Source organism: Pteronotus mesoamericanus, unplaced genomic scaffold (assembly GCF_021234165.1).
Source record: "Pteronotus mesoamericanus isolate MK-2021 breed Mesoamerican mustached bat unplaced genomic scaffold, CSHL_Meso_final contig_164, whole genome shotgun sequence".
Lineage (NCBI taxonomy): Eukaryota > Metazoa > Chordata > Mammalia > Chiroptera > Mormoopidae > Pteronotus > Pteronotus mesoamericanus.
The window spans coordinates 22,087,468-22,115,203 of record NW_026555065.1 but is presented as its reverse complement, the minus strand read 5'-3'; the positions used below and the strand labels follow the sequence as shown (position 1 = coordinate 22,115,203).

The window sequence follows — 27,736 nt, the reverse complement described above, 5'->3', positions numbered from 1 at the left end:
TCACAGGACTAGAACAAATATTTCAAAAATTTATATGGAACTACAAACAACCCTGCATAGCAACAGTGATCCTGACAAAGAAGAACAAAGTTGGAGGAATACACTACCTAATATCAAACTATACTGTAAGGCCATAGTACAGCTTGGTACAGCATGAAAACAGATCAATAGAGCAGGATAGAGAGCCCAGAAATAAGCTCACACCTTTATAGTTGATTAATAGTTGAGAGAGAAAACAAGCACACACAATGGGCTAAAGATAGTTTATTCAATAAATGGTGTTGGAAAATTGGACAGATAAGTGCAGAAAAATGAAACTAGATCACACAAGAATAAATTCAAAATGGATCACAAACTTAAATGTTAGGCCCAAAACCATAACAATCAACAAGAAAACATAGGCAGCAAAATCTCAGACATTGCTCATAGCAATATTTTATTGGATATACCTCCCCAGGCAAGGAAAACAAAAGGAAAATAAACAAATGGGACTACATCAAACAAAAAAGTGTTTGCACAGTAAAGGAAATCATCAACAAAAACACAACATAGAATGGAAGAATATATTTGCGTATATATCTGGTAAGGGGTTAATATCCAAAATTTATAAAGAACTTACAAAATTCAACACCAAAAACCAAACAGCCCAATTAAAAAATGGACAAAGGACCTGAATAGACACTTCTCCAAAGAGGACATACAGGTCACCAACAGACATATGAAAAGATGCTCAACATCACTAATCACTAATCATCAGAGAAATGCAAATTAAAACCACAATGAGATACCGTCTCACACCTGTCAGAATACCTATCATCAGTAAATCAACAGACAAGTGCTGGCGAGGATGTGGAGAAAGGGGAACCCTTTTGCACTGTTGGTGGGAATGCAGCCTGGTGCAACGGATGTGCAAAGCAGTATGGAGATACCTCAAAAAGTTAAAAATGCATCTTCCTTTGGACCCAGCAATCCCACTCCTAGGAATATATCCAGAGGAACCCAAAACACTAATTCAAAAGAACATAAGCACCCCTATGTTCATTGAAGCATTATTTTCAGTTGCCAAGATATGGAAGCAGAGCAAGTGCCCATCAATCAGTGAGTGCATAAAACAACTATGGGACATTTACACAATGGAACACTACTCAGCTCCGAAAAAGAAGGAAATTTTACCCTTTGTGACAATACGGATAGACCTGAGGACATTATCCTAAGTGAAATAAGTCAGTCAGAAAAAGACAAAAACCATATGATTTCACTCATATGTGGAATCTAATGAACAAACCGAACTAACAATGAAAATGGGGCCAGACTCCCAGATAGACAGCAGGGTGACAGCTAGTTGTGGAGGTGGAGGTGGAGGTGAGTGGTAAGAGGGTGGTGGAAGGACTGAGCAAAAAAGAAAAAGGACTCATAGACATGGATGACAGTGTGGGGATTGCTGGGGGGAAGGAGTATAAGGGGACTAAAGGGTAATGAGAAAAAAATACAATAAAGATTCAATAAAAAAATGTATCTTTTTGTAAAGCACATGAATGGAAGCATACTGTACTCACTTTGTCCCTTTGCTCTTTCTCTATTTTTTTTTTTAGAAGAGGACAACATGTTTAGTAGCTAATCCTTTTACATGACAACCTCTCTATTCTTCACTTCTTTTTATTGTTCAAATACATTTGTCTCCATTTTCCTGCCACCACTTTCCCCTGCCCCCCTCCACCTCCCACCCTCAATCCTTCCCCACTTTGGTTTTGTCCGTGGGTCATGTACACACGTTCCTTGACTTGACCCTTCCCCTTCTTATCCCCATTACCTCCTTCCCTCCTCCCCTCCTCCCCTCTTGTTACTGTTGGTTTGTTTTTTCTTTCAATGTTGCTGGTTATATTTTTCTTGCTTGTTTGTTTTTGTTGATTAGGTTCCACTTATAGGTGGGATCACATGGTATTTGTCTTTCACCCCCTGGCTTATTTTGCTTAGCATAATGCTCTCCAGTTCCATCCATGCTGTTGTGAAGGGTAGTCACTCTTTCTTTCTTTCTGCTGCATAGTATTCCGTTGTGTAAATGCATCATAGTTTTTTGATCTACTCATTTATTGATGGGCACTTAGGTTGCTTCCAGCACTTGGCTATTGTAAATTGTGCTGCTATGAACATTGGGTTGCACAGGTTCTTTTGAACTGGTGTTTTGGGATTATTAGGATATAATCCCAGCAGTGGAATTGGCTGGGTCAAAAGGCAGTTGCATTTTTAGCTTTTTGAGGAAATTCCACACTGTTTTCCACAGTGGCTATCCCAGTCTGCATTCCCACCAACAGTGTATTAGGGTTCCCTTTTCTCCACAAACTCGCCGACACTTGTAGTTTGTTAATTTGTTTATGATGCCCATTCTGACTGGTGTGAAATGGTATCTCATTGTGGTTTTAATTTGCATTTCTCTCATGGCTAGTGATGGTGAGCATCTTTTCATATGTCTCTGGGACCTGTGTATGTCTTCCTCAGAGAAGTGTCTGTTCGGGTGCTTTGCCCATTTTTTAATTGGATTGTCTGTCTTCCTGGAGTGGAGTCGTGTGAGTTCTTTATATATTTTGGGAGATCAAACCCTTGTCCAAGGTATTATTGGCAAATATATTTTCCCATGCGGTTGGTTCCAATTTCATTTTGCTGATGTTTTCTTTAGCTGTGCAGAAGCTTCTTATTTTGATGAAGTCCCGTTTGTTTATTCTTTTCTTTATATCCCTTGCTCTAGGGGACATATTGGTGAAAATATTGCTGCATGGAACATCTGAGAGTTTCCAGCCTATATTCTCCTCTAGGACTTTTACAGCATTTGTTGCCACTTATGTTTAAGTCTTTTATCCATCTCAAGTTTATTTTTGTGTATGGTGTAAGTTGGTGGTCAAATTTCATTTTTTTGCATGTAGCTCTCCAGATCTCCCAACACCATTTGTTGAAGAGGCTATTTTTACTCCATTTTATGCTTCTGCCCCCTTTGTCAAATATTAATTGACCATAGAGACATGGGTTTATTTCTGGGCTCTCTATTCTGTTCCACTGGTCTATGGGTCTGTTCTTGTGCCAGTACCAGACTGTTTTGATTACAGTGGCCTTGAGATACAGTTTGATATCAGGTATTGTGATCCCTTCTACTTTGTTTTTTCTCAAAATTTCTGCAGCTATTCAGGGTCATTTATGGTTCCATATAAATTTTTGAAATGTTTGTTCTATATCCGTGAAATACTTCATTGGTATTTTAATAGGGATTGCGATTAATCTATAAATTGCTTTGGGTAGTATGGACGTTTTGATGATGTTAATTCTTCCAATCCATGAACACTTATGTGCTTCCATTTATTTGTGTCTTTTTTTTTGGCAAAATTTTCCTTTTTTTTAACTTCAGTGGAAAGTTATGTGAAAGAGGCCCATAATATGCATAGCAAATAGAGGTATAAACTTCTACTTATAACTACTCAGATTCAAATTACTGTACAGATTATAGCAGCATTTGTTTGGTAACAAGAGAAATATAGTTAGTTTTTATTTCCCAATGGCATGCTACATTACAAGTCCATTAGCAGCTGTATATGTTATTGATGTAATTCTAATTAACTGCCATATAATTATAGCAATAATAATGTAATTCTTATAGTATGCAATATATAATTTACTGAACATTGCTGGAATTTATTTTTAAATTATAAATTTGGCTTGCTTTTCAGCACTAGAACTCTTTATAGAGTTTAGTCATAGTCCTTTGTTTGAATAAGCTGTCAGAAGCACATGGCTGAGATGAATGCATGCAAGCAAATGTTGAAGCGTGGCAATCACTAAAGTCTCGGTTAGAAGTGAAGTGGATGATTGGAATGCAGGTTGAGTAGGTCCATTCATATATGTCATATTGATATTACCAGAGCTGCTGACTTGGTGATTCAAATATAAGCCACGGTTATTGGAGTATTCGTAGATATTCTACTCTGCTTAAAGTTATGACAGATGAAGCTTTCCTTATGAATTGTCAAAAGGATCACAGACTCCTCCACTACTTCTATTTTTGTCACAGTGGCTTGCTTGCCTGCCTTTTTTTTCTTCTAATGCCCTTTGAATATAGTCCTTTAGAATCCTACATTACAAGAGGCTATGCAAAAAGCTCTTGACTTTGCTTGTCTGCTTTCAGACTGGAATGATTCTAAACCATTCCAAGAAGATAGGCATCAATATTTCTCATTTAGAAATCCAAATTAAAAAAATGTAGTACTTGTTTTAATGTCTTTCTCCCGCTGCATGAAGGTCTTTTTGATTTATTACTCAAATGTATTTATTATTTATATATTTTATTCCAATATATTCTATTATTTATATTAATTTAAGTCTCTTTTAAGTGTTTTTTTTTTTGATGAGTATATCTGACATCCCTAAAACTAGTCCAAATATATTTGCTTTGTTTAGTATAAACCAAATCTCTCTTACCACATTTAAACCAGTTTATACCAGGGTGGGACAGGCAGCCCACATAGGCCTAAGTGCCCTTGCATGTCCTTGATGATTGTGTCAAACTGCAAGCCCTGCCAATGCTCCAACACCATGCTCTTTCTGCAGCTTGTCACATAGACAACTAAGTCAATGCCACCACAAATGACTATCATGCAATTATACTTTGTTCTTCTTCAGTCAAAAAATAAAAGCCTATTTATTTATATTTTCTTCATCTTCTTTGAATCTTTTCTAAAATTTCATTATGTCTCTTGAGCTAAAGCGTTCCAAAATTGACTCAGTAGAGCCTGTATTTGTGTCTTTCTTAATTTCCTTCTTCAGTGTTGTGTAGTTTTCTGAGTACAGGTCTTTTACCTCCTTGGTTAAGTTTATTCCTTGGTACTTTATTTTTCTTGTTGCTATAGTAAATTGGATTTTTTCCTGATTTCTGATTCTGGTATTTCATTGTTGGTGTACAAAAATGCCTTCAATTTCTGAATATTTACTTTGTATCATGCTGTTTTGCCAAATTCACTTATTAGGTCAAGTAGTTTTTTGGTGGAGTGTATAGGGTTTTCTATGTACACTACCATGTCATCTGCAAACAGTGACAGTTTTACTTCCTCCTTTCCAGTTTTGATGCCTTTTATTTCTTTTTCTTGTCTGATTACTGTGGCAAGAACTTCCAGTACTGTGTTGAATAGAAGTGAAAGCAGACAACCTTGTCTTGCTCCTGATCTCAGTGGGAAAGCTTTTAGTTTTTGCTTGTTGAGTATGATGTTGGATGTAGGTTTTTCATACACAGCCTTTCTTATGTTGAGGTATGCCCCCTTTTACTCCCACTTTGCTGAGTGTTTTGATCATAAATGGGTGCTGTACCTTATCAAATGCTTTTTCTGTATTTAATGATACGATCATGTGATTTTTGTCTTTCCTTTTGTTTATGTGATGTATTATGTTTATTGGTTTGCAAATGTTGAACTAACCTGGCATCCCTGGGATGGATCCCACTTGATCATGGTAAATGATCTTTTTAATGTATTGCTGGACGTGGTTTGTTAATATTTTGTTGAAGATTTTAGATTTAGTGTCTATGTTCATCAGCAATATTGGTCTGTAGTTTTCTTTCTTTGTTGTGTCTTTATCTGGTTCTGGGATTAGGATGATGCTGGCCTCATAAAGAGTTTGGGGGTCTTCCCTCTTCTTGGATTTTTTGGAAAAGTCTGACAAGGACAGCGGTTAGTTCTTCCTTAAATGTTTTGTAAAATTCTTTTGTCAGGACCTGAAACCGTCAGGTCCAGGGCTTTTGTGTACCAGAAATTTTTTGATTACTGCTTCAATTTCACCGGCTGTTATTGGTCTGTTCAGGCTTTCTGCTGCTTCTTCATTCAGTGTTGGAAGGTTATATTTTTATAGAAATTTGTCCATTTCACCCAGGTTTTCAAGTTCCTTGGCATAAAATTGTTCATAGTAATTTCTTACAATCCTTTGTATTTCTGTGCTATCAGTTGTAATTTTTCCTCTTTCATTTCTGATATTACTTATTTGGGTCCTCACCCTTTTTTTCTTGTTGAGTTTGCTCAGAGGCTTGTTGATTTTGTTTATCTTTTCAAAGGACCAGCTCTTGGATTTACTGATCCTTTGTATTGTTTTTTAGTCTCTATGTCATTCAGTTCTGCTCTAACCTTGATTATTTTCGTGCTTCTACTTGCTCTGAACTTTGTTTGTTGTTGTTTCTCCAGTTCTTGAAGATGTAGGGTTAGGTTGTTTATTTGAAATGTTTCTATCTTTTTTAGATAGGCCTGTATTTCCCTCTCAGAACTGCCTTTGCTGTGTCCCATATGTTTTGGACTGTTGTATGTTCATTTTCATTTGTTTCCAGAAGCTTTTTCATTTCTTCTTTGATCTCATTATTGACCCATTCATTTTTTAATAGCATGCTATTCAGTCTCCATGAGTTTGAATGTTTTTGAGTTTTTTCCTTGAGATTGGTTTCTAGTTTCAAGCTCTTGTGGTCCAAGAAAATGCTTGTTACAATTTCAATTTTCTTGAATTTGTTCAGGCTTGTTTTGTGTCCCAGCTTATAGTCTTATCTTTGAAAATGTTCCATGTGCATTTGAAAAGAACATGTATGTTGCTTCTTTGGGATAAAAGGTTCTGTATATTATCAGTTAAGTCCATTCGATCTAATGTGTCATTTGGTTCCACAATATCCTTGTTGATATTTTGTTTGGAAGATCTATCCATTGTTGACAATGTGGTGTTAAAATCCCCTACTATCAGTGTGTTGCTATCTATATCTTTCTTTAAGTCCTCCAAGATTTTCCTTATATATTTGAGTGCCTCCTATGTTGGGTACATACAGGTTTTCAATGTTTATGTCTTCTTGATGGATTCTTCCTTTGAGTATGATGCAGTGTCTTTCTGGGTCTCTTTTTATGGCCTTTGTTTTGAAACTATTTTGCCTGATTTAAATATTGCTACCCCGGCTTTTTTTCCGTCTGTTTGCTTGGAATATTGTTTTTCCATCTCTTTACTTTCAATTTGTGTAGGTCCTTTGTTCTGAGGTGGGTTTCTTGTAGGCAGCATGTGTGCGGGTCATGTTTTCTAATGCATTCAGCCACCCTTTGTCTCTTGATTGGAGTATTTAATCTGTTTACATTTAAGGTTATTATGGATATGTACTTATTCATTTTTTCCCTTTGTATTTGTGTTCCTCTCTTTCTCACTCTTTTTCATCTTCTTAAAGCAGTCCCTTTAGCATATTTTGCAGTGCTGGTTTGGTGGAGGTGTATTCTTTTAGCCTTCTTTTGTCTGGAAAACTCCTTATTTTGCCTTCCATTTTAATTGAGAGCCTTGCTGGGTAGAGCAGTCTTGGTTGCAGGCCTCTGCTTTTCATGACTTGAATATTTCTTGCCATTCCCTTCTGGCTTGTAGTGTTTCTGTAGAGAAGTCAGCTGCTAGCTGTATCGGGGCTCCCTTGTATGTTATGTTATACTACCTCTTTCTCCCTTGCTTGCTTTAGGATTCTCTGTTTGTTGTTGATATTTGCCATTTTAATGCTGATGTATCTTGGAGTGGGCCTCATTGGGTTCCTCTTGAATGGGACCCTCTGTGCTTCCTAGACTTGTGTGACTTTTTCTCTCCTCAAGTGAGGAGAGAAATAACTTTCCATTATTACTTTTTCAAACAGGCTCTCTATCCCTTGCTCCTCCTCTTCTCCTTCTGGTATCCCTATTATATGGATATTATTGCGTGTCAGGTTGTCCTGCATTTCCCTCAATGCCTCTTCATTCTTTTTGAGTCTTTTTTCATTTTCTTGCTCATTCTGGGAACATTTTTCTACCTTGTCCTCCAGCTCGCTGATTCGATCCTCTGCTTTATCTAGCCTGCTTTCGATTCCTTCTACTGTATTCTTCAATTCAGAAATTGTATTCTTCATTTCCTTTTGTCTCTTATAGTTTCTATGTCCTTTTTTCATGCTGATATAGTTTGCCGTTAGTTCCTCATAGTTTCCCTGTAGTTGTTTTGTAATTCTCTCTGAGCTCACTGAGCTCATTGACTTCCTTAGGACTGTTGATTTGAACTCAATATCTGATAGTTTACTTGCCTCTATTTCATTTAGTTTTCTTTCTGGGGATTCCTTCTTTCCCTTCGATTGGGGGGTGTTTTTTTGTCTTCCCGTTATTTGTGAGACTCTTCTTTTTGCTTCTGCTTCTTAAATTGATCTGTCTTGACTTTCAGACTTTGTGGTATAAAGTTCTATGGTAGGAGACCTGTGAGATTCAGTGGTGCAGTCTCCTTGATCTCCTGAACTTGCTGCTCTTTGGATGCCTTTTATACTGTTTATGTTGGCTCCCTGGAAGTAATTGGGTTTTGATTGTTGTTTGGTCGTTCTTTGGTGAGCCCTACCCTCCAGCTGGTTGATTGAGGGTCACTCTGCCCACCATGTCTTGTGTGTTTTTGTGCTGGCGTTGCCAGAACAAAACCACAAAGCCCAGGAAACAAATCCACATCTGCAAAAATAACGCTTCCCTGCAATCCCACTATCAACAGCAAATGTATTAATAAGTATTAATAAGGCTGTAAAGAGATGAAGACTATTATAGGAAAAGAGAGAAATAAACTATTAGTATAAAATCTAATGACTCAATGTGCACAAACTTGATAGATCTGAAATGGACGTTAAAAAGCTATGTAGTAAAGAAAATATCGCAAATCATGGAGATGACCACAGTGGATTTCTTCTCAGTAGCCTCTACTATTTATCGCTGTTTTTTCTTTCTGGATCTGCCTCTGATGATGTCAGATGTTGACCTCATCTGACCTTAGGCAGTCTGTTCGAGACTTCCAGGAATGTATTGTCTGTGGCTGTCTCCTTCAGTTGTTAATCTAGTCACTCAGTACTCAGCAGTCAGGCTTAAGCACCACAGGGCCAGGGCAGAATCCCTCCTAAGGGCAGGGCTATTGTTTCCTCTCAAGCTACCGCTGCTCAGGGAAATGGTCTGCTTGAGCAAGATGGCTGCTGCCGCATGGGAGATGAGTCAGCACCGGGATCCTGCTGGCTACTCCCTCAGTCCTCTCCCCAAAGCCTCCTTCCCCAGTCTTTCCTCAGGTGTCTCTAGCCCACTCTGCCCCCGCCCCCCGCCACGCTTTGCAGGAGCCCAGGGTAAGTGGCTGCAAACAAAAATCTATGTGTTGATCCTTTAAATGGCTCTTTGTATCTTCAGCTGCCCATCTCTGGCAGAGAACAAACCTGCCACTTTTGGCAGCTGGCTGTTATCTGTGTACTTTTTGGGCTCTGGAGCAATAGGCTGGGTGTCCCCACTTATAGTTTAGACCCTGCTCTTCTCAGGGGGATCCAACTGGCCATTTCAATTTCCCTTGTGGCATTGCTGCCCATGGGCACCCAGCCAGCTTTCTCGAGTGTCCACTGCACTCCTTACTAGTCAGGTTGTGCTAAAGCTAATTCTTCTGTCTGTGCGAGGTTATGAGGCTTCTCTCTCGCTAGTGTTCAGTTGTTTGTTCCTGATGATTTCTCCACAATTTAGTTGTAATACCAGATTGCCCTAGGAGGAGGTCAGTGCGACTTCCATTCACTCCTCCACCATCTTGTGCTTCTTTTCTTTTAAAAGTATTTTTGGATATTGAGTATCAGTAAATTTAGTGCTTACTCGTTCTTTTAACAGGTGTATGATGTTTCTTTTTATTCTTTACTTGCGTATTCTTAAATGTGATGTTTTGTATAGACAATATGAAATAGAAAAGGCAAAATTATATACATATGTAAAGATATGTAGGGACATACCCATCCTGTTCCCCATCTATCTAGTCCATGTCCCTCATCCAACCCAAGGAAACAATGGTGTTTTTTGGCAGGAGGGGTTAGGGAAGGGCCGGGAATCTTCCCAGGTAGAGTGTCTTCATGCACATAAAATAAAGCATATTATTCCATTGTTCTGTACTTTATATTTTTTTCCATTCAGTATATCTTTACATGAAAATGTAGAGAATTTTTTCCTTTTGATTTCTGTATAACATTCCATTGTGGGGATGCATTGTAATTTATTTAATTAATCCTCCAACTGGGGTTGTTTTCATTTTTTTGCTGTTTTAAGCAATGCTGCAGTGGATAGTTTTGTACATGGATTATTTCTTACATGTGTAAATATGTCTGCGGGACAAATTCCCTGGTGTGGACTTGTACAATAAGTGTAGACACTTGAACATTTGATAGATACTAATAAATTTTCCCTCCCAGATGTACTGATTTTTACTCCCACCAGCAACAGGTGAGAGTCCACCTTCCTCCCACATTCTCAACAACATGTTATGAAATATTTGGACTGTTGCTGAGCCATCTGTTCATATCCTTTGCTCATTTCTCTATTTTCTTTTTCTGACCAGTTTCTGGGAGTTCTTTATATATTAACAAGATAATCCTTTGCCTGATGTGAATTACAAATGTTTGTGTCCTGGTTCTGCATTCTCTCTTGACTTTACTTACTGTGTTTGGAGCCATTCAGGAAGTTTTATTTATTTACCAGTTTTCCTTTATTTATTTATCAGTTTTCCTTAAATAAAGTGTCTATGTTCTAAGTCATGATTAGAAACCCATACTCTCCATTATGAAGTTACAAAGAATTTTTTCTGTTGGGTCTTTTAGAACTTGTATGGTTTATTTTTCATACTTAACTCTTTGATCCATTTGGAAAGTTTATATAGTATGAGGCATGGATCCAACTTCATTCTTTTAGGATGGCTATTCAGCTGTGCCTGTAATGCTTGTTACGTAGTTCCTCTGGTCAGTGCACCTGTGCCTCACTAGGTGACGGCATCAGTTTTTCTTGTACTAAGGCATTATACTCCCTATTGCTCTTTTTTTTTTTTTTTTAACATTTTCCAGAGTATTCGTTCTTGTTTATTTTTATATGAAATTTAGGATCAGCTTGTCTATCTAGTTCAATTATAAAAACTTATTAGGCAGTATTTTTAATGAGGTCATGTTCAATTTATGACTCAGCTTAGGGAGAAATCACATCTCATGCTGTGGGATTTCTTAACCAAGAACATAGTAGGTTCGATCCTTTTTTTTATGTTTGTTTCCGTCATATGTCTTTTAAATTTCTTGTCAGGTTTATTCTTAAGTGTTTTATCTTTTTTGTTAATTTTGTAAATATAAATATATTTTCTTTTCCTTTATATATTCTATCTGGCTGTCATTTTGTATGTGTGACAGCTATTGATTGCTACATATTAATTTTGTGTCCATATTGTTTTTGGTCAGTTCTTTAGATATGCACTAATGCAGTAGCCACTAAGCACAGGTAGCTATCATAATTTAAATTAATTAAAACGAAATGAAGTTTAAAAACATTTCTAAAGATTTTATTTACTTTTAGAGAGAGGGGAAGAGAGTGAGAAAGAGAAGGAGAGAAGCATATGGGAGATGCCTCTCACACACCTCCAACTGGAGACCTGGCCCACAACTAGGCATGTGCCCGAACTGGGAATTGAATCAGCAACCTTCCAATTTGCAGGGGGGCACTCAATCCACTGAACCACACCAGCCAGAGCTAAATTAAAATTTTTGTGCATAAGTCACACTAGCCATATTTCACATGCTCAATACCACATGTTTCCAGTGGCTACTGTATTATACAGCTCTGCTTTAGTTTTTTTAGGTGTGCCACCACATCATCTGCAAATAGTGATCATTTTACCATTTTTCCTCATTTTTGTACCACTATTTTTTCCACTTTTCTCATTGAATTGTCTAGTATTTCCAGCATAAATAAAAAAAAAAGTGATAGCAGTGATGAGCATCCTTGTCTTAATTCCAGGCTTTATTGGGATGCTTCTAGTGCTTCTCCATTTAAGCTGGACACTAGCTTTTGAGCTAAGATAGATAATATTGTGTAATATTAGGGAAGTATCCATCTAATCTTATTTTATAGAGCGTTAGTAGCCAGAATAGTTATTCAGACTCTTTGGAGGTGATCCTTTGATTGATTGATTTTGGGGCTAATATTGAACCATTCTTACGGTCCTGGAATTAATACAACAATACGAATACATTGTATACTTAAGCATATAATTTACCCAGCCATGTAGTATGAAAAATTGAGACATTTATTGAAGAAGATACAAGATACAAGAAACATCGTACATATGACAATAACACCTCAGTCCCCTTCAAAGTAGGTACCTTGGGATCTCACACAGGTCTTCCAGTGTCTCTTTTACTGTTCAAAACACTCTGCAAAATCCTATGTTGGAATCACCATCAGCTGCCCTGTTGTGTTTTCCTGAATCTCGATGGTCTGAAATCTCTTCCCATTCAAAGGTGATTTTAGTTTCGGGGAAAGCTGAAAGTCACAGGGCACCAAATCTGGAATGTAGCGGGGCCGAGTCACCTGGGTGATTTGATGTTTCACCAAAAATCTCTGCATGAAATGTGTTGCATGAGCAGGCATGTTGTCATGATGAAGCTGCCAATCACCAGTTGCCTGTAGCTGTAGTCATTTTCTTCATATTGCAACTCTCCACTGACTAAGAACATTGAGGTAGTACTCCTTATTAATTGTTTGGACTGGAGGGGCATAGTTGTGATGGTCAATACCTTCCCAATCAAAAAACACAGTTAAAATGATCTTGATCTTGCTGTGACTTTGCTGTGTCCCCTTTGGATGTGTAGAACCAAGCAATTTCCATTGGAACAACTGGGCCTTCATTTCTGGATCATAGCCATAGACCCAGGATTCATCTCTGGTTGTGACCTTCTTGAGGAAATCTGGTTCATTGGTAGCAGTTTGAATCAAGTCATTAGCAACTGCAGCACAATGTTCTTTCAGCTCTGGTAGTAGAAGCTGTGGAATGAATTTTCCCATGGGACATTTCATGCCAAGATCTTGCATCGAAATCTCAGACACAGTAGTTTTTTGAATCCCCAGATGAGCTTCCAGTTCTCGCACTGTCAGTTGCCGATCTTTATTGATTGCAGCCTTTCAATATTCTCAGGTGTTCTGCCTGTTGCAGGCCTTCCAGAACATGAATCACTTTCAACAGATTCTCGACCATTTTTGAAGCTTTGGGCCACACTTTTATTTGTGCTGAATTCATTGCACCATCCCTGAAAGCTTTCTGAATCATCCAGATATCATCCAAATACCTTCGGCTGAGGAATGTTCAATCTTAATGCAAAATTTGATGAAGATTCTTTGCTCTACTTGCTTGGTCATTTTGAAAGCAACAGCCACACAGTACACATGCTCACTCAACAGGGCCTACTGCCCCCCACTGACTTGTACAGTGAATTTGTCATTGTTCACACATGTACATTCCAGTCCACTATACTTGGTCGCCAGGCTGCATCAATGTCACGCAAACCATTCATTCTCATTCTATTAATTTTTCCTGGATAGACCTTGTATTATTATTTTAATGTATTGGCATTATTTGCTAATATTCTGTTAAGGATTTTGCTTAAATATTTATGAGTTTTCTTCTGTAGTTATTGTTTTGCAATATATTTCAGGTTTTGTTATCAATGTTATACTCCTTTTACAGTAACAAGGGTGAAAGCTTTTTCTCTTTCAATGTTTAGGAATAGTTATGAAAGTAATGGAAAGTTTATACCTATTAAATTGTCAAAAATTAGAAGACCAGATGATGCCAGATATTGGCAGGACTTTGGGGATATAGGAACCTTATAGGGTTATGGCCCAGCAATGCTTGCAGAGTTTATGAGGAAACAAGTATGAAATTGTTTGTTGAAGTATTATCTGAAGTGGCAGAGAGTTGGAAGCCATTAGAGGACCCGTCACTGAAAGAATGGATTGGTGACATGTAGGCGTTAGAGTCATCAGATTAGGTGGGCTCCTCGGCAAGGTGCTGACTGAAGACACTAGGAAACAGAGTGTGGCGTAACACATTACTTTTTGTATAAATTAAAACTACATATCCTCAGAAACAATCCTTTCTGCAAGAACACATACAAACAAAAAGATATACCCTAAACACGTCAGAATGGTTTAAAGTAGGTGGAAGGGGGAATGGGAATGAAAGGTGAAAATATTTTTAGAATGAAAATATTCTAGAACTTGGTGTAATTATATTGTGAAACTGAGAAGACCTGATTTTGGGGAAATTAGTTCTTTGAAAAATTTCTTCTCTGGCAAGTAGTCTTCCGACATCAGGGGTTGGCAAACTATTGGCCTTTGGCCAGATCTGGCCCACAGCCTGTTTTGGTAAATAACTTTGTTTTACTGGAATACAGATTCACACATTTATTTCTGTGTTGTCTGTGGTTGCGTGTATGTTACGGTGGCAGAGGTGAGTAGTCGCGACTACTCCAATAGTCCACAAGCCTTAAACGCTTCTTACCCACCCCTTTACAGGAGAAGTTTGCCAACCCCTGGTTTAGATTTCCCATCTCTTCTGGAATCAGTTTTGATTCTAACTTGTTAATTTCTCTTCTCTTAGTATTCATTCCCTTTTCCTGTGATAATTTATCAGTTTCTCCTTTTCTCATGGTCATAAATTTTGTGGAATTAGTCTGTCTGCTGTTTTCCCATAATTAGATTGGTAAGACTACCACAATGCCCTTTCTCAGTTGGGTTTGCCCGATAATGGAAAGAAAACTACAGGATGCCAATTAAATTAGAACTTGAAAGAAACAACAGACAGTATGTCCCATGCAATGCCTTATTTTCACTACATTATATCAGAGAGTACACAATGTCACTATGTCTGATTACTGGTGTTGTTAACCTTGAAGTTACAGTAGTGTCTGGGATCTTTCCACTGTTTTTTCCCTTATAGTTAATAAACATCTTGGGAGAGATATTTTGAGACTATGCAAATATATTTTTCCTCAAACTTTTGCTCACTTACTTTAGCATCCATTGGTGTATCTTGCTTAAGAAAATTATCACTGTGGTGTTTTTAAAAATATTTTATTTATTTTTAGAGAGAGGGGAAGGAAGAGAGAAACATTGATGCGAGAGAGAAATGTGGATGAGGTTGCCTCTAGTATGCGCTCTGACCGGGCATTGACCGGCTGGCTGCAGCCCAGGCAGGTGCCCTGACTGGGAATGAAACCAGTAGCCTTTCGCTTTGCAGGATGATGCCCAACCAACTGAGCCACACCAGTCAGGGCTCACTGTAGTGTTTTAATGACAATTTTGCATTTCTCTATTTCTTTTACATTAATTGAAAATTTTCTATAAGGATGTGTTATCGCTTCTCTTCCTGTTTATTTTATTGAGTTATCTATTTTGGTCTGTTTGGACTCATAAATATTTTATTTTATGTTATAGTCCAATACTCTCATTATTAATTTCATTGCTCAGATTGTTCCAGATTTCATTATTTGAAGTTCTTTCAGATTGGGTTCTATGCCCTTTTAACATGCCCATCCTTTTGTTGAGCACTTCTTTACTAGAGTTCATTTATTCTTTTGTTGTTATTTTAATTCATTGGCTTTCAGTATATTCACAGAATTGTGTATCTATCAGCAAAATCAATTTTAGAACATTTTTATTACCCCAGAATAAAACCCAATGTCCATTAATTGTCACTCCCCATACTCACTGTTCCTAACCCTAGATAACAACTAACCTTGACAGTTTATATAAATGGACTCATACAATATGTGGGCCTTGTGATTGGCTTCCTTCACATAGCATGATGTTTTCAGGTTTGTATTAATTCCATAGGGTTGCTGTAACAAAATAACATAGACAGTTTGGTTTAAAGCATTAGAAATTTACTTTTTCATAGTTCATGAGGCCGGAAGTTTGAAATCAGGGCATTGACAGGACCATTCCTCCTTTGGAAGCTCTGCATGGGAGGATCTGTCCCATGCCTCCCTCTGAGCTCCCGGTGGCTGTAGGTGGTCCTGCACCACCTTGGCTTACAGCTGCACCGCTCCAAACTCTGCCTCTGGCACCACTTGGATGTTCTTCCTGTGTGTCTCTGTGTCCCTGTGTCTTCTCATTGCCTTCTTACAAGGACACCAGTCATAGGATAGGACCTACTGCAGAGACCCTATTTCAAAATTAAGTCACACTTATAGATACTTTGACATATCTTTTTGGAGCACAGTAATTCAACCCACAGGGTTCATCCACATTGTAGTGTGCAATACAGCTTCTTTCCTTTTTATCACCAATAATATCCCATTATATGAATATATCACATTGTATTCATCCATTCATCAGTTGATGGACATTTAGGTTGCTTCTACTTTTTGCTTGTTATGAATGAATACTGCTGCAATGAAGATTCATGTATAAGTTTTTGTTAACGTATGTTTTAATTTCTCTTTGGTATGTGCCTAGGAGTATGGTTGATGGATCATATAGGGTAGCTTTATGTTTCACTGTTTGAAGAACTGCCAGACTAGTTTGTAAACTGGCTGCACTGTTCTGCAGCCCCACCAGCAGTGTATGAACAGTGTGTTTCTCCATATCCTGGCCAACGCATTTTTTTTTTTTTTTTGGTTTTCTTTTTAATAACAGCTTCATTGAAATATCATTCACATACCAGAAATTCACCCCCTTTAAAGTATGGTTTTTACTATAGTCTAAAGTTGTGCAACTATCATCACTAATTTTAGACCATTTGCATCTCCCTGAAAGAACCATACATCTTTTTATTATAATCTTTTTTATTATAGTCATCCCAGTGGATTTGAAGTGGTACCTCATTGTGGTTTTAATTTGAATTGTCCTGATAGTTAAGGGTGCTGAGCATCTTTTTATGTGCTTATCAGTCATTTATAAATTTTTAATGGGAAATATCTATTCGGGTCTTTTGTTCATTTTCTAATTGGATTGTATTTTTATTATTAAGTTTAAGAATTCTTTATACATTTTATTGCAAGTCCCCTATCAGTTACATGAGTTACAAAAATTTTCTTATATTCCATGTGTTGTTTTTTCACTTTCTTTCTTTTTAATTTTACTTATTTTTTCTGTATTTCACATTTTTTCAGATTTTATCTATTGTTAGAGAGCATGGAAGGGAGGGAGAAAAGGAGGGAGCGAAAGATCAATGTGTGGTTGCTTTTCATGCACGCCCACACTGAGGACCTGGCCCACAACCCAGGCATGTGCCCTAACTGGGAATTGAACTGGCAACCCTTTGATTCACAAGCTGGCGCTCAGTCCACTGAGCCACACCAGCCAGGGCTGTCTTTTCATTTTCTTGATTGTGCCCTTTGAGGCACAAAAGTTTTCAATTTAGATTATGTCCGGTTTATTTTTTTCTTTCTTGTGTTTTTGGCTTCATATCTAAGAAACTATTGTCTAATACAAGGTCACAAATGTTGTGCTTATATTTTCTTTTAATAGTTACATAGTTATATTTAGGTCTTTGATCCATTTTTGAATCAAGTTTTATATGTAGTGAGAGTTGAGGGTCAAATTTCATTCTTTTGCATGTGAATATTCAGTTGTACCAGAACTACTTGTTCAAACAAATATTATTTCCCGCACTGAATTATCTTGCCGCCTTTGTCTAAGATTAACTGACCATAGCTATGTGGATTTATTTCTGGACTCTTAAGTCTGTTCCATTGAATTGTAGTAGATTTCAAAATCTGAAAGTGTGTGTCCTCCAACTTTGTTCTCTTTCAAGAATATTTTGGCTATTCTGGGTCCCTTGAACTCCCATAGGAATTTTAAGATTGGCTTGTCAATTTCTGTAAAGAAATCAGCTGGGATTGCATTGAACCTGTAGTTCAATTTTGAGAATGTTGCCATCTTCATATTAAGTTTTTGATCCATGTACATGGGATATCCTGCCACTTATTCAGGTCTTCTTTAATTTCAACAATGTTTTGTAGTTTTCAGACTATCAGTTTTGCATTTGTTTTGTTAAGTTTGTTCCTAATTATTTTACTTCTTTTGATGTTATTATAAATAGATTTGTTTTCTTAATTTTATTTTCAGTTTGCTCATTGCTCCTATGCAGAAATACAACTGATTTTTGTATGTTGACCTTGTCTCCTGTACCTTTGCTGAACTCATTTATTAGTTCTAATGAGGTTTTTTTTTAGTAGATTCCTTCAGATATGTTGTATATAAGATCATATCATCTGCCTTTGTTGCTGTTGTTTTCTTGCCTAATTGCCCTGACTAGAATCTCCAGTACAGTGTTAAATAGAAATGTTGAGAGCAGACATCCTTATCCTGTTACGGATCTCAGGAGAAAACCATCCTGTTTACCATTAAGTATATTAGCTGTATGTTTTTTGTAGGGAATCTTTGTCAGTTTGAGGAAATCTCCTTCTAGTCCTAGCTTATTGAGGAAATAATGAAAAGCTGTTGGATTTAGTTAGATACTTTTTCTGCATCTATTGAGATGATAATGTGAGATTTAAAAAAATTTTATTACTATGGTGTATTACATTGATTGATATTTGTATCTTGAAGTAACCTTGTGTCCCTGGGATAAGTCTCACTTGCTCATAGTGTATAATCCTCCTTATGTGTTTCTAGTTCAGTTTATTATATTTGATTGAGGATTTTTGTGTCTGTATGCATACAGGGCATGGGTCTGTAGTTTACTTGTGATGTTTTTGTCTGTTTTTTTAAAAAGTATGTTTTATTGATTATGTTATTACAGTTGTCCCATTTTTTTCTCTCCTGTATCCCCCTCTGCCCTGCACCCCTACTCCTTCCAGCATTTCCCCCACCCCCTTAGTTCATGTCCATGGGTCAAACATGTAAGTTCTTTGACTTCTCCATTTCCTATACTATTCGTTTTGGTGCACAGGACGATGCTCCAACCAACTGAGCCACCTGGCCAGGGCTCCTATACTATTCTTAACCTCCCCCTGCCTATTTTATGCTACCAATGATGCTTCTTAATCCCTGTACCTTTTCCCCCATTCTCCCCTCTCCCACTCCCTGCTGATAACCCTGCATGTGATCTCCATTTCTGTGATTCTGTTCCTGTTTTAGTTGTTTGCTTAATTTTTGGTTTTTAGGTTCAGTTGTTGACAGTTGTGAGTTTGTTGTCATTTTATTGTTCATAGTTTTTGATTTTCTATGTTTTTAGATAAGTCCCTTTAACATTTCATATAATAAGGGCTTGGTGATGATGAACTCCTTTAACTTTAACTTATCTGGGAAGCACTTTATCTGCCCTTTTATTCTAAATCATGGCTTTGCTGGATAGTGTAATCTTGGATGTAGGTCCTTGCCTTCATGACTTTGAGTACTTCTTTCCAGTGCCTTCTTGTCTGTAAGGTTTCTATTGAGAAATCACTGATAGTTTTATGGGAACTCCTTTGTAGGTAGCTGTCTCCTTTCCTCTTCTTGTTTTTAAGATTCCCTCCTTATCTTTAATCTTGGGTAATTTAATTATGATGTGTCTTGGTATGTTTTTTCTTGGATCCAGCTTCTTTGGGACTCTGAGCATTCTGGACTTGTACGTCCAGTTTCTTCACCAGATTGGGGAAGTTTTCCTTCATTTCTTTTTCAAATAAGTTTTTAATTTCTTGCTCTTCCTGTTCTCCTTCTGGCACCCCTATGATTCAGATGTTGGAACGTTTAAAATTGTCCCAGACTTCCCTCAATATCTCCTCATTTTTTTGAATTCTTGTTTCTTCATTCTGTTTTGATTGAATGTTTATTTCTTCATTGATTTGAGTCCCTGGTTCCTACCCTTCACTGTTGGTTCCCTGTATATTTTCCTCTATTTCACTTTGTTTAGCCTTCATTTCTTTATTTTGCAACCATACTCAATCCTTTCTGTGAGCATCCTAATGACCAGTGTTTTGAACTGTGCATCTGATGGGTTGGCTGTCCCCTCATCGCTTATTTCTATTTTTGGAGTTTCGATCTGCTCTTTCATTTGGGCCATATTTCTTTGTCTTAGCACACCTATTACATTGTAAGGGGTGGAGCATTAGATATTCGCCAGGGTGGGGCAACCTCCCCCTTCACTGCTTTGTGGCACTGTATATGGGAAAGGGGTCCAAGAGGAAACAATGCTGCTCGCTCAGTCCTTGCCCTTTCTGTCACTTCCCTCACTTCCCACAAGCAGATTGTGCCTTTAGGTGCTGATTCCCAGGCATGTGGGCTTATGTACATTCTAGGATCCCTTGTGCCTCTCCACCATCCTCTCTTGTAAAAGTGAGAGTTTCTCCTGCTGCCACAACCACCACAGATTTTTGCAGCCAGAGGTTTTGAGGCTTTATTTCTCTGCTCTGGAACCCTGGGTTGCGTGGTTTGTCTCGCTCCCCAATTCCTCCCAGCTCATCCACATGTGAACGTGGGATCGCCTGATCTTCCAGCCACCACCTCACCTGGTCCTCCATCGTCTGCCTTGCCGCACATCCTCTCTGCCTTGATTTCTTGTTTCTACCCATCCTACCAGTCTGGATGAATGTTTCTTCTTTAACTTCTTGATTGTTGGACTTCCATACAGTTTGATTTTCTGGCAGTTTTGGTTCTGTTTTTAAAATATTTTATTTATTTATTTTCAGAGGGAGGGGAAGAGGGAGAGAAACATCAATGTGTGGTTGCCTCTTGTGCATCCCCAACAGGGGACCTGGCCCCTCAACCAGGCATGTGCCCTGACTGGGAATCGAACCGGTGACCCTTTGGTTCACAGGCCAGTGAGCCACACCAGCCAGGGCTGTTTTTTGTTTTTAAAGTGGTTGTTATCCTTCTTTTGGTTGTATGAGGAAACAAAGTGTATCTACCTATGCCTCCATCTTGGCTGGAACTGTTTGTTTGCTTTTTGTATCAGGGTAATCTGGCCTCATAGAATGAGTTGGGAAGTATTCCCTCCCTTTTATTTTTTTTTTAAAACTGTGATGAATTGGTGTTAATTCTTATTTCAGTGCTTAGTAGATTTCACTAATGAAGCTATCTCATCTTGAAATTTTCTTTGTTGGAATTTCTTTGATTATTAATTAAAGATCTTTGTTAACTGTATATTCAAGTTTTCTATTTCTTCTTGAGTAAATTTTCAGTAGCTGTGTCTTTCTAGGAATGTGTCCATTTCATATAAGTTATCTAATTTGTTGGCATGTAGTTGTTTATAGCAGTAATGTATGTTCGTTTTTCATTGATGTACTATTTATAGTTTCAGTTTCCTTCTGAGCACTGCTTTAGTTGTATCTAGTAAGTTGTGATATATATTATTACCTGTGTTTTATAAAAATTTTACAATTTTAGTTTGTACTTCTTTCTTGATGCAATGTTAAGGAAGAGTTTTTTAAACCTTTGGTAGAAAGGCCCTTGTGTTTTCTGATTTTGTAATTAACTTTTAGTTTGGTTGCTATGTGTTGAGAGAATGTATGATTTTGGAGAAAGTATGCTTTCTTTCTTTTTATATTTATTGAGGGTATTTATGGTTGTGAATGTACCATTGGTATCTCAAATTGTTTTTATCTTCATTATATGGTCTGTGTTTTCTCAGCTTGGTTGGTGTATATGTCTTAATATTTGGAGGTCTTATGTTGAAAATTCTTTTCTTACCATTTTTTATATCTTTAAATGTCCTTATTTCTTGTTTTAGCAGTTTTTTCACCCTGCCTATAAAACATTAGGAGATCAACATATTTCCATTCTCTATTTTTTTTTCTCTTTACCTTTTATTATGGTATTTCAACAGTTTATGATGTTTGCATTCACAGAGTTTTAGTTCTTGTGCTAGAATAAATGGACTCTGCTCACTTCTAGTTCTTTGCCACACATTCTTTCTTCCATCCTAGTGACTCTTCCTCTTGTAATTTTTTCAAGAAAGACTCTAGGGCACTGTGTTCTCTAGGTTCTGTAGTTCAAATCTGAACTACACCAATTTACATTCTCAAATAACAGTGCATTACAGTGCCTGTTTACCCACATTCTGCTGAACAGATGTTATCAAGGGATTTATTTTTCTTCAAAATTTCCCACTCTGATGGGCATAAATAGTATTTCATTTTAGTTTTAATTTGAAATTTTCTTCTTGAGTCTGAGATCAAGTGCCTTTTCAGATGTTTAAAAGCCCTTTAGTCTTTTTGCCTTGATGGCTAGTGTCCGGCACCTGTTTCTGTTTGATTTTTCTCCTTTTGTTTTTGGAGGCCCTTCTTTAAAGTAAAAGAAATTATCCTTATTTTGTCATTTGAGAGGCCAGTGCTTTTTCCTAGTTGTGCTTTTTTTAGTTTGTTTACGTTTATTACTACAAGGAGTATTTTTATTTTATATAGTCTACTTTTTTATCAACCTTTTCTTTCATGACTTCTGGATTCTGTGCCCTGTTTAGGAAGGCGTTTCCACACTGAGATTTTTAAATTTTTACTTTCTTGTCATAATTTTCAATTGTCCACTCCTCATATTTTTGAGCCAAAAAAACATAAAGAACTTACTTTGTCATGATGTATGAAATGGGCCTATGATGTAACCTTTTCTTCAGATGATGACTCAGTTGATTCAGCAATGTTAATTCACAGAGATTTATTTTTGGAAGCTATTAATGTAGCACTGAGAGCAGGTAGGATCACCTAGTAGTATATTACAGAGTGAGAAAAGAGAAGCTAGGCCCGAGCCCTGAAAAAAAATTCTAAAATATCAGGAAGTTTACCTGTGGAGGACAGAAGAGCAGAGACGCCTGTGGAGAAAAGGTTTTAAAGGTGGGAGACTATTTCTGTGCTTAAATGCTAATAGGCCGAATCTAGTGAGGAGGGAGAGGTGAAGAAGTGAAAGGTTCCTTAGAAGGGGGAACAAGATCTCATTCTGCCTGAAGTTGGAGAGGCCACTTGTATGTTGCAGCAGGAGGAAGGAGGACAAGGAGATAACTGTCTTTGTTCACCTCTTAATATCTTTAAAGTAGTGTTAGGTTAGGAACTGAATATAGGTAGTAAGGTGGATGCTGGTAGACCCATCAAAGGTGAAGGGTCATGTCACTGAGGAACTGGCTGAGGTTAAAGATGAGGTGACTGTATCCGAGATTGAGAGGATTATCCCCCTCTGGTTCCAAATTAAGACCTTTGGCCTAACTGCTGTGTGCGCTTCCGGCTGGGGCCGGGGTCAAGCCTTTCCCAGCCTGTTGCTTCCCCGCCCCACCCCCACCCCGTCCCACCTCCCACTTGGGTTTTGTTTATGCTCACATTAAACCCAGCTCCAGGCGTGGCCTCATTCTTGTTGCCACGGTGATACAGAGGGTCACCCACCCACTGACCCCTGATGCCTGGTACTCTCAGGTCCCAGTTTGTTCTGATCCCTGTGGAACCTTCCTACAAGCAGCTTTTGAGCCCATGGCTTGAAAAGTGGGAGATTGTTTAGGGAGTGGTTTCTACTGCAGTTGACCTCTCAGGGCATCTGGCATTCTGTAATCCCAACCGGTGTTGGAAACTGTTGGTGCATTTCAGAGGCTGAGGAGATAACTCTGAACTGGCTTTTTGGCGGTCTGCTTTCTCTCTCATCCCCTGCTCCGGTCTTGAGCATCTTCTCTTCTGCAGGGGGACACGAATTTGCCTGATTCTGGAGACTCCTGGATAGGGGAAGCGCGAGGCCGATGTGCAGTGAGGAACAGTCACCCGAATCTGGCTGGGTCTGCTTGGAAGAGCTTAGCCTACAGTGAGTGGTGGGGGCATAGTCACCTGCTTGATTTGGGGACCTTGGAGGCTGAGGTTTGCTGGATCCAAGGGAGTTACTTCCCCTCAGGAGCTGTTGCCGTCCCGAGGCCCTAACACTCATGCCATCAGAGCCTCTGCCTCTTCACTGTAGGTCGCAGAGCCTCTCTGGGCAGTTGCTGCTGTTCTTCATCCAGTGTGTCCAGCCTGGGAACCTCCTTCTCCTCCTCCTACCAGGATCTGGCCAGGCACATTGTGGACATCTCTATGGCTGACGTAAGGAACTGCTCCACTCGTCCCCACGGTTCCTTTGACAGCCCTTAGCTCGGGGGAAGAGAAAGGTGGGAGAGAGCAGGCAGGGGGCCAGCAAGGCTGAGACGGCCTCTTCAGTGGCCCTCCCTCTTAACAAAAGGGGACTTCAGTAAACGCTGGCCTGAGTGACCAGGCCAAGGGTCTGGTTTATACCATACCCACTGATTGGGTGTGGTCACTGTTCCTAGGTGATGGCGGCTTGCTCGGATGATCTGCACAATCTCTTCAGTTGCCAAGCAGCAGCTGGCTGGAAGTAAGTTCCTTTGCAGTGTCTTGTCCTGCTCACCTCTTTCCTTTCCTTTCTCCACTTGGAGCACTTCCTTTGTGACCCTGAAACCTGTTCTTACCTTCTCCTCCCTGTCCTCGGTGCCCCAGCTATCAGGGTGAGGAACAGGAGGTGCAGCTCTACTTCAAGGCATTCTCTTCTACTCGGCATGGCTTCCTGGGGGCTGGTGTGGTGTCCCAACCGCTGTCTCATGTGTGGGCAGCTGTGAGTGACCCCACCCTGTGGCCCCTGTACCACAAGCCCATCCAGACAGCAAGGCTGCATCAGCGGGTGACTAACAGCATCAACCTGGGTAAGCCCAGGGAGGCGTCTGTGGGCTCTGCCCGGGGAAAGATAGCAGGTTGGGGGCAGCCCTCTCAGGAGGCTGCGTACTCAGACTACCTCCACATCACTCAGGCTGGGTCCGGCTGGGTGTTGGGTTGTGGAATGATGGGGTGTTGTGGGGGCGGGGGGTCCCTGGACCAAGAAGGATTTAGGACTAGGTCTTGCCCACACCTGCTGACTCTCCCCACCCTGACCCTCCAGTGTACTTGGTGTGCAACCCTGCCCTCTGTGCACTGAAGCAGCCGCGGGATTTCTGCTGTGTCTGCGTGGAAGCCAAAGAGGTGCGTGCCTTTACGATGGTAGAGATATTGTGGGGAGAACTTGGGCTGGAGTGTTGTGAAAAGCAGTCTTTGTGGCCCCAGGTCCTCTGGGGGGGAGGCAGGCAATTTGGGTGGGGGTGGGGGTGACTGAAGTTTGTCCCAGTGCTGCCTTCCACGGTAGTGACTGCGCTGGAGCCCATCCCTGTTTGATCCACATCCCACAGACAGGACTCACATTGCTCTCTGTCCCCAGGGGCACCTTTCTATCATGGCAGCTCAGTCTGTATATGACACATCCATGCCGAGACCCAGCAGAGAGATGGTCCGAGGGGAGATCCTGCCCAGTGCCTGGATCCTGCAGCCCCTCATCAGGGAAGGAAAGGAGATCACCAGAGTCATCTACTTAGCCCAGGTGACGCTCCCTACACGGCTGGCCTCACAGCCTGCTGGGATTCGACTTCACAGGCCCTTGGGAGTTTTTTTTAGCTGCTCAATATCCTTTAGTGCCCAGATTCTGTGGTCTGGGAATGAACCCCAGGGCTTTTTAGGTCACAGTAAGGGGAGTCAGTGGAGAATCAGAAGAAAGAATGAGAGAGTGGATCAACCTTCTCTGAGGCTGCTACAACCAGAGCCCAGCAGCCTGCCTCCTCTGGCTGGTCCCAGGGTCCTCAGAAGATACAGGAGTCTCTGTGAGGTGAATTCGGCTCTCCGCTCCCAGTTTCCAGACTTGACTGTTGTCATTGGGAGGTGAAGCCTTTGCCTAGATCTGAACAGCAGGGCAACAGGGCCTTAAGTCCCAGGACCGCAAACAGTCTGGGGAGCTTCTCTCATCATGACAGATGGTGCGGGGTGGGGCTACTTGTGGCTGAAGTGTGCTCGCTGCACACTCAGGTCTGTTTGTACCTTTTTTAAAAAGATTTTTATTTTTAAAGAGAGGGGAGGGGAAAGAGAGAGGGAGAGAAACATCCATGTGTGATATACATCGATTGTTTGCCTCTCGCGTGCCCCCAACTCTGGACCTGGCCCACAACCCAGGCACGTGACCTGATTGGGAATTGAACATGCCACACTTCCCTCTGCAGGACAGACAACACCCAACCCGCTAAGCAACACCAGCCAGCGCTGGTTTGTACCTTTGACTCTTCCCTTTCTGTTTTATTTCAGATAGAACTTGGTGCTCCAGGTTTACCCCCTCATCTCTTAAGCTCCTTCATCAAACAACAGCCACTGGTTGTAGCCAGACTGGCTTCCTTCCTTGGTAGTTAGCATCTCACTGTTGAGGTGATGCTGCTGAGATTCAGGCTCAGGATGCTCCAGAGGTACTGGGCCAGCTCTTGTTACTCTCTGTACCCTGATGCAAGAAAAGCCAAGGCCACTTGCTGTGATCAACTGAGCGGACAGCACTCAGCCCCGAGTTGCCAGTGAAGCCCAGTCGGCCCGTGGTCACAGCTGGCACCTCTGCAGAGCAAGGGGGCCTGAGTGCCTGGCCTTCCAGAGCAAACAAAGTTCAACTCATCTTGGATTTTCTACCTTTCTTTCTGCCTCTGGGACCCTATGGCAGACAAGCCCTGCAAAGACCAGGACTGGACACAGCCAACAGAGCTGGGAGGCGGCAGCCTCTGACACGGTGCTTCCTTAGTGTGGCCCAGCCCTCAGGCTGGTAGGGCGGCAGCCATTGGCCAAGACTCTGCTCAGAAACCTGCCTCCAGCATTCAGTTCCACTGTGGGATGGATGGAGTATTACTGAAACAGAAAACTGGTTTAAAAAAACAGCTGCACAAACCAGAACAGTGATTCAGAATCGTCTCTCCTTGAATTTTTACCAAACGCTTTATTATTTCTACCTTTCCTTCTGGGTCTTCGCCTCAGTCAGGAGTATTGACAGTGCTCTGTCATGAAGCAGTCACTTCAGAGCTCAGGAGAATGAGAAGACCACTACAGAAGCAGGTTGGACAGATTTGGGGTCCAAGTGGGGTCCTAACTCTTTAAGGGAGCATGGGGTGGTTAGGAGGTGGGTAGCCAGATGCTGGTTGCTGACAAGGCAAGAGGAGTTTCAGAGATGAAAAACTGTCTTTTGAAGATGGGAGAGAACATACTGGAACTCCTAGAGTAGGTAACTGATTTGTTAAGAGGAAGCTCAGTTCCATTTCTTACCACACTCAGATGGTCTTGTTAGCATTTCACGCTGCTGCTGCAGCCACACATATTCTAGGATGGATGGAGATGAATATTCTGTATGGTTACCTGGAAGTGATAGGGGGTGTGAGAGATTCCCAGCTTTAGTTCTGGTGCCCAGAATCTTCGGTGGACGGTGACCAGATGGGGATCATGATGTGGTAAATAGGTAAATTTCTGTAGATGATGGCAGAGATTTATTTTTCTAAAAGCGTTTTGTTTGCAGGATTTTTTTCCTCTTACCTCAATTAAGTTATTTATATATTATTGAATGAATGTTTTAAAATTGTCTTTAAACTTTTATTTTTCTGGGTTTTTTTTTCCTGTTTTGGTGACAGTTTTTATATTTAACACCCTGTTTGTGTACTCCCATCTCTTTTACTATAAATCTCTTACCAAGACTGTTGATTGAAGAGAGCACTTGCAGATTAGAAGTCTGATATGTACTTTTATTAGTGAAGACTATCCGGAGATAGCCTGTGTCATCTGAGCTCAGAATTTAGCTTGGAGAAAATGATGGCAAAAACTACTTATGGCCCAGTTTGAAGTTACAAAGTTTATACAGATGGACTGAGAGCTTTTCTTGAGCTCAGCACCTGCTTTAAAGCACATAAATAGCAACCAGATTAGTTGCCTAATTATGGCCAGTTGTAGCCCAAGTACCAACAATGAGGGAGGTAGTCTAGAATAACAGTGACCACAGTCCCCTGGAAGGTAGCTCTTTAACAGGTGTGCGCCTCTGGTACTTCCGAGGCAGATGCAGCAACAGGCACCTGAGCACCTGGGCAGCCCAGAGGTGACCTTATCCCCTTACTAGAGAAGCCACACACCAGGCCT

The 27,736-nt window shown here is 40.0% G+C and overlaps 1 protein-coding gene across 1 annotated transcript in view; it reads left to right on the top strand.

The window, feature by feature from the left end:
- STARD9 (StAR related lipid transfer domain containing 9) overlaps positions 1-27,152 on the top strand; it is a 137,586-nt gene extending 110,434 nt beyond the window's left edge. The window contains exons 27-33 of the mRNA XM_054565528.1: positions 23,429-23,546; positions 23,697-23,818; positions 24,043-24,107; positions 24,230-24,432; positions 24,666-24,745; positions 24,978-25,136; positions 25,889-27,152. Of these exons, the coding sequence (XP_054421503.1) occupies positions 23,429-23,546; positions 23,697-23,818; positions 24,043-24,107; positions 24,230-24,432; positions 24,666-24,745; positions 24,978-25,136; positions 25,889-25,990 (849 nt within the window). The 3' untranslated portion in view covers positions 25,991-27,152. The remainder of the gene's footprint in view (positions 1-23,428; positions 23,547-23,696; positions 23,819-24,042; positions 24,108-24,229; positions 24,433-24,665; positions 24,746-24,977; positions 25,137-25,888) is intronic.
- Positions 27,153-27,736: the final 584 nt, after the last annotated feature.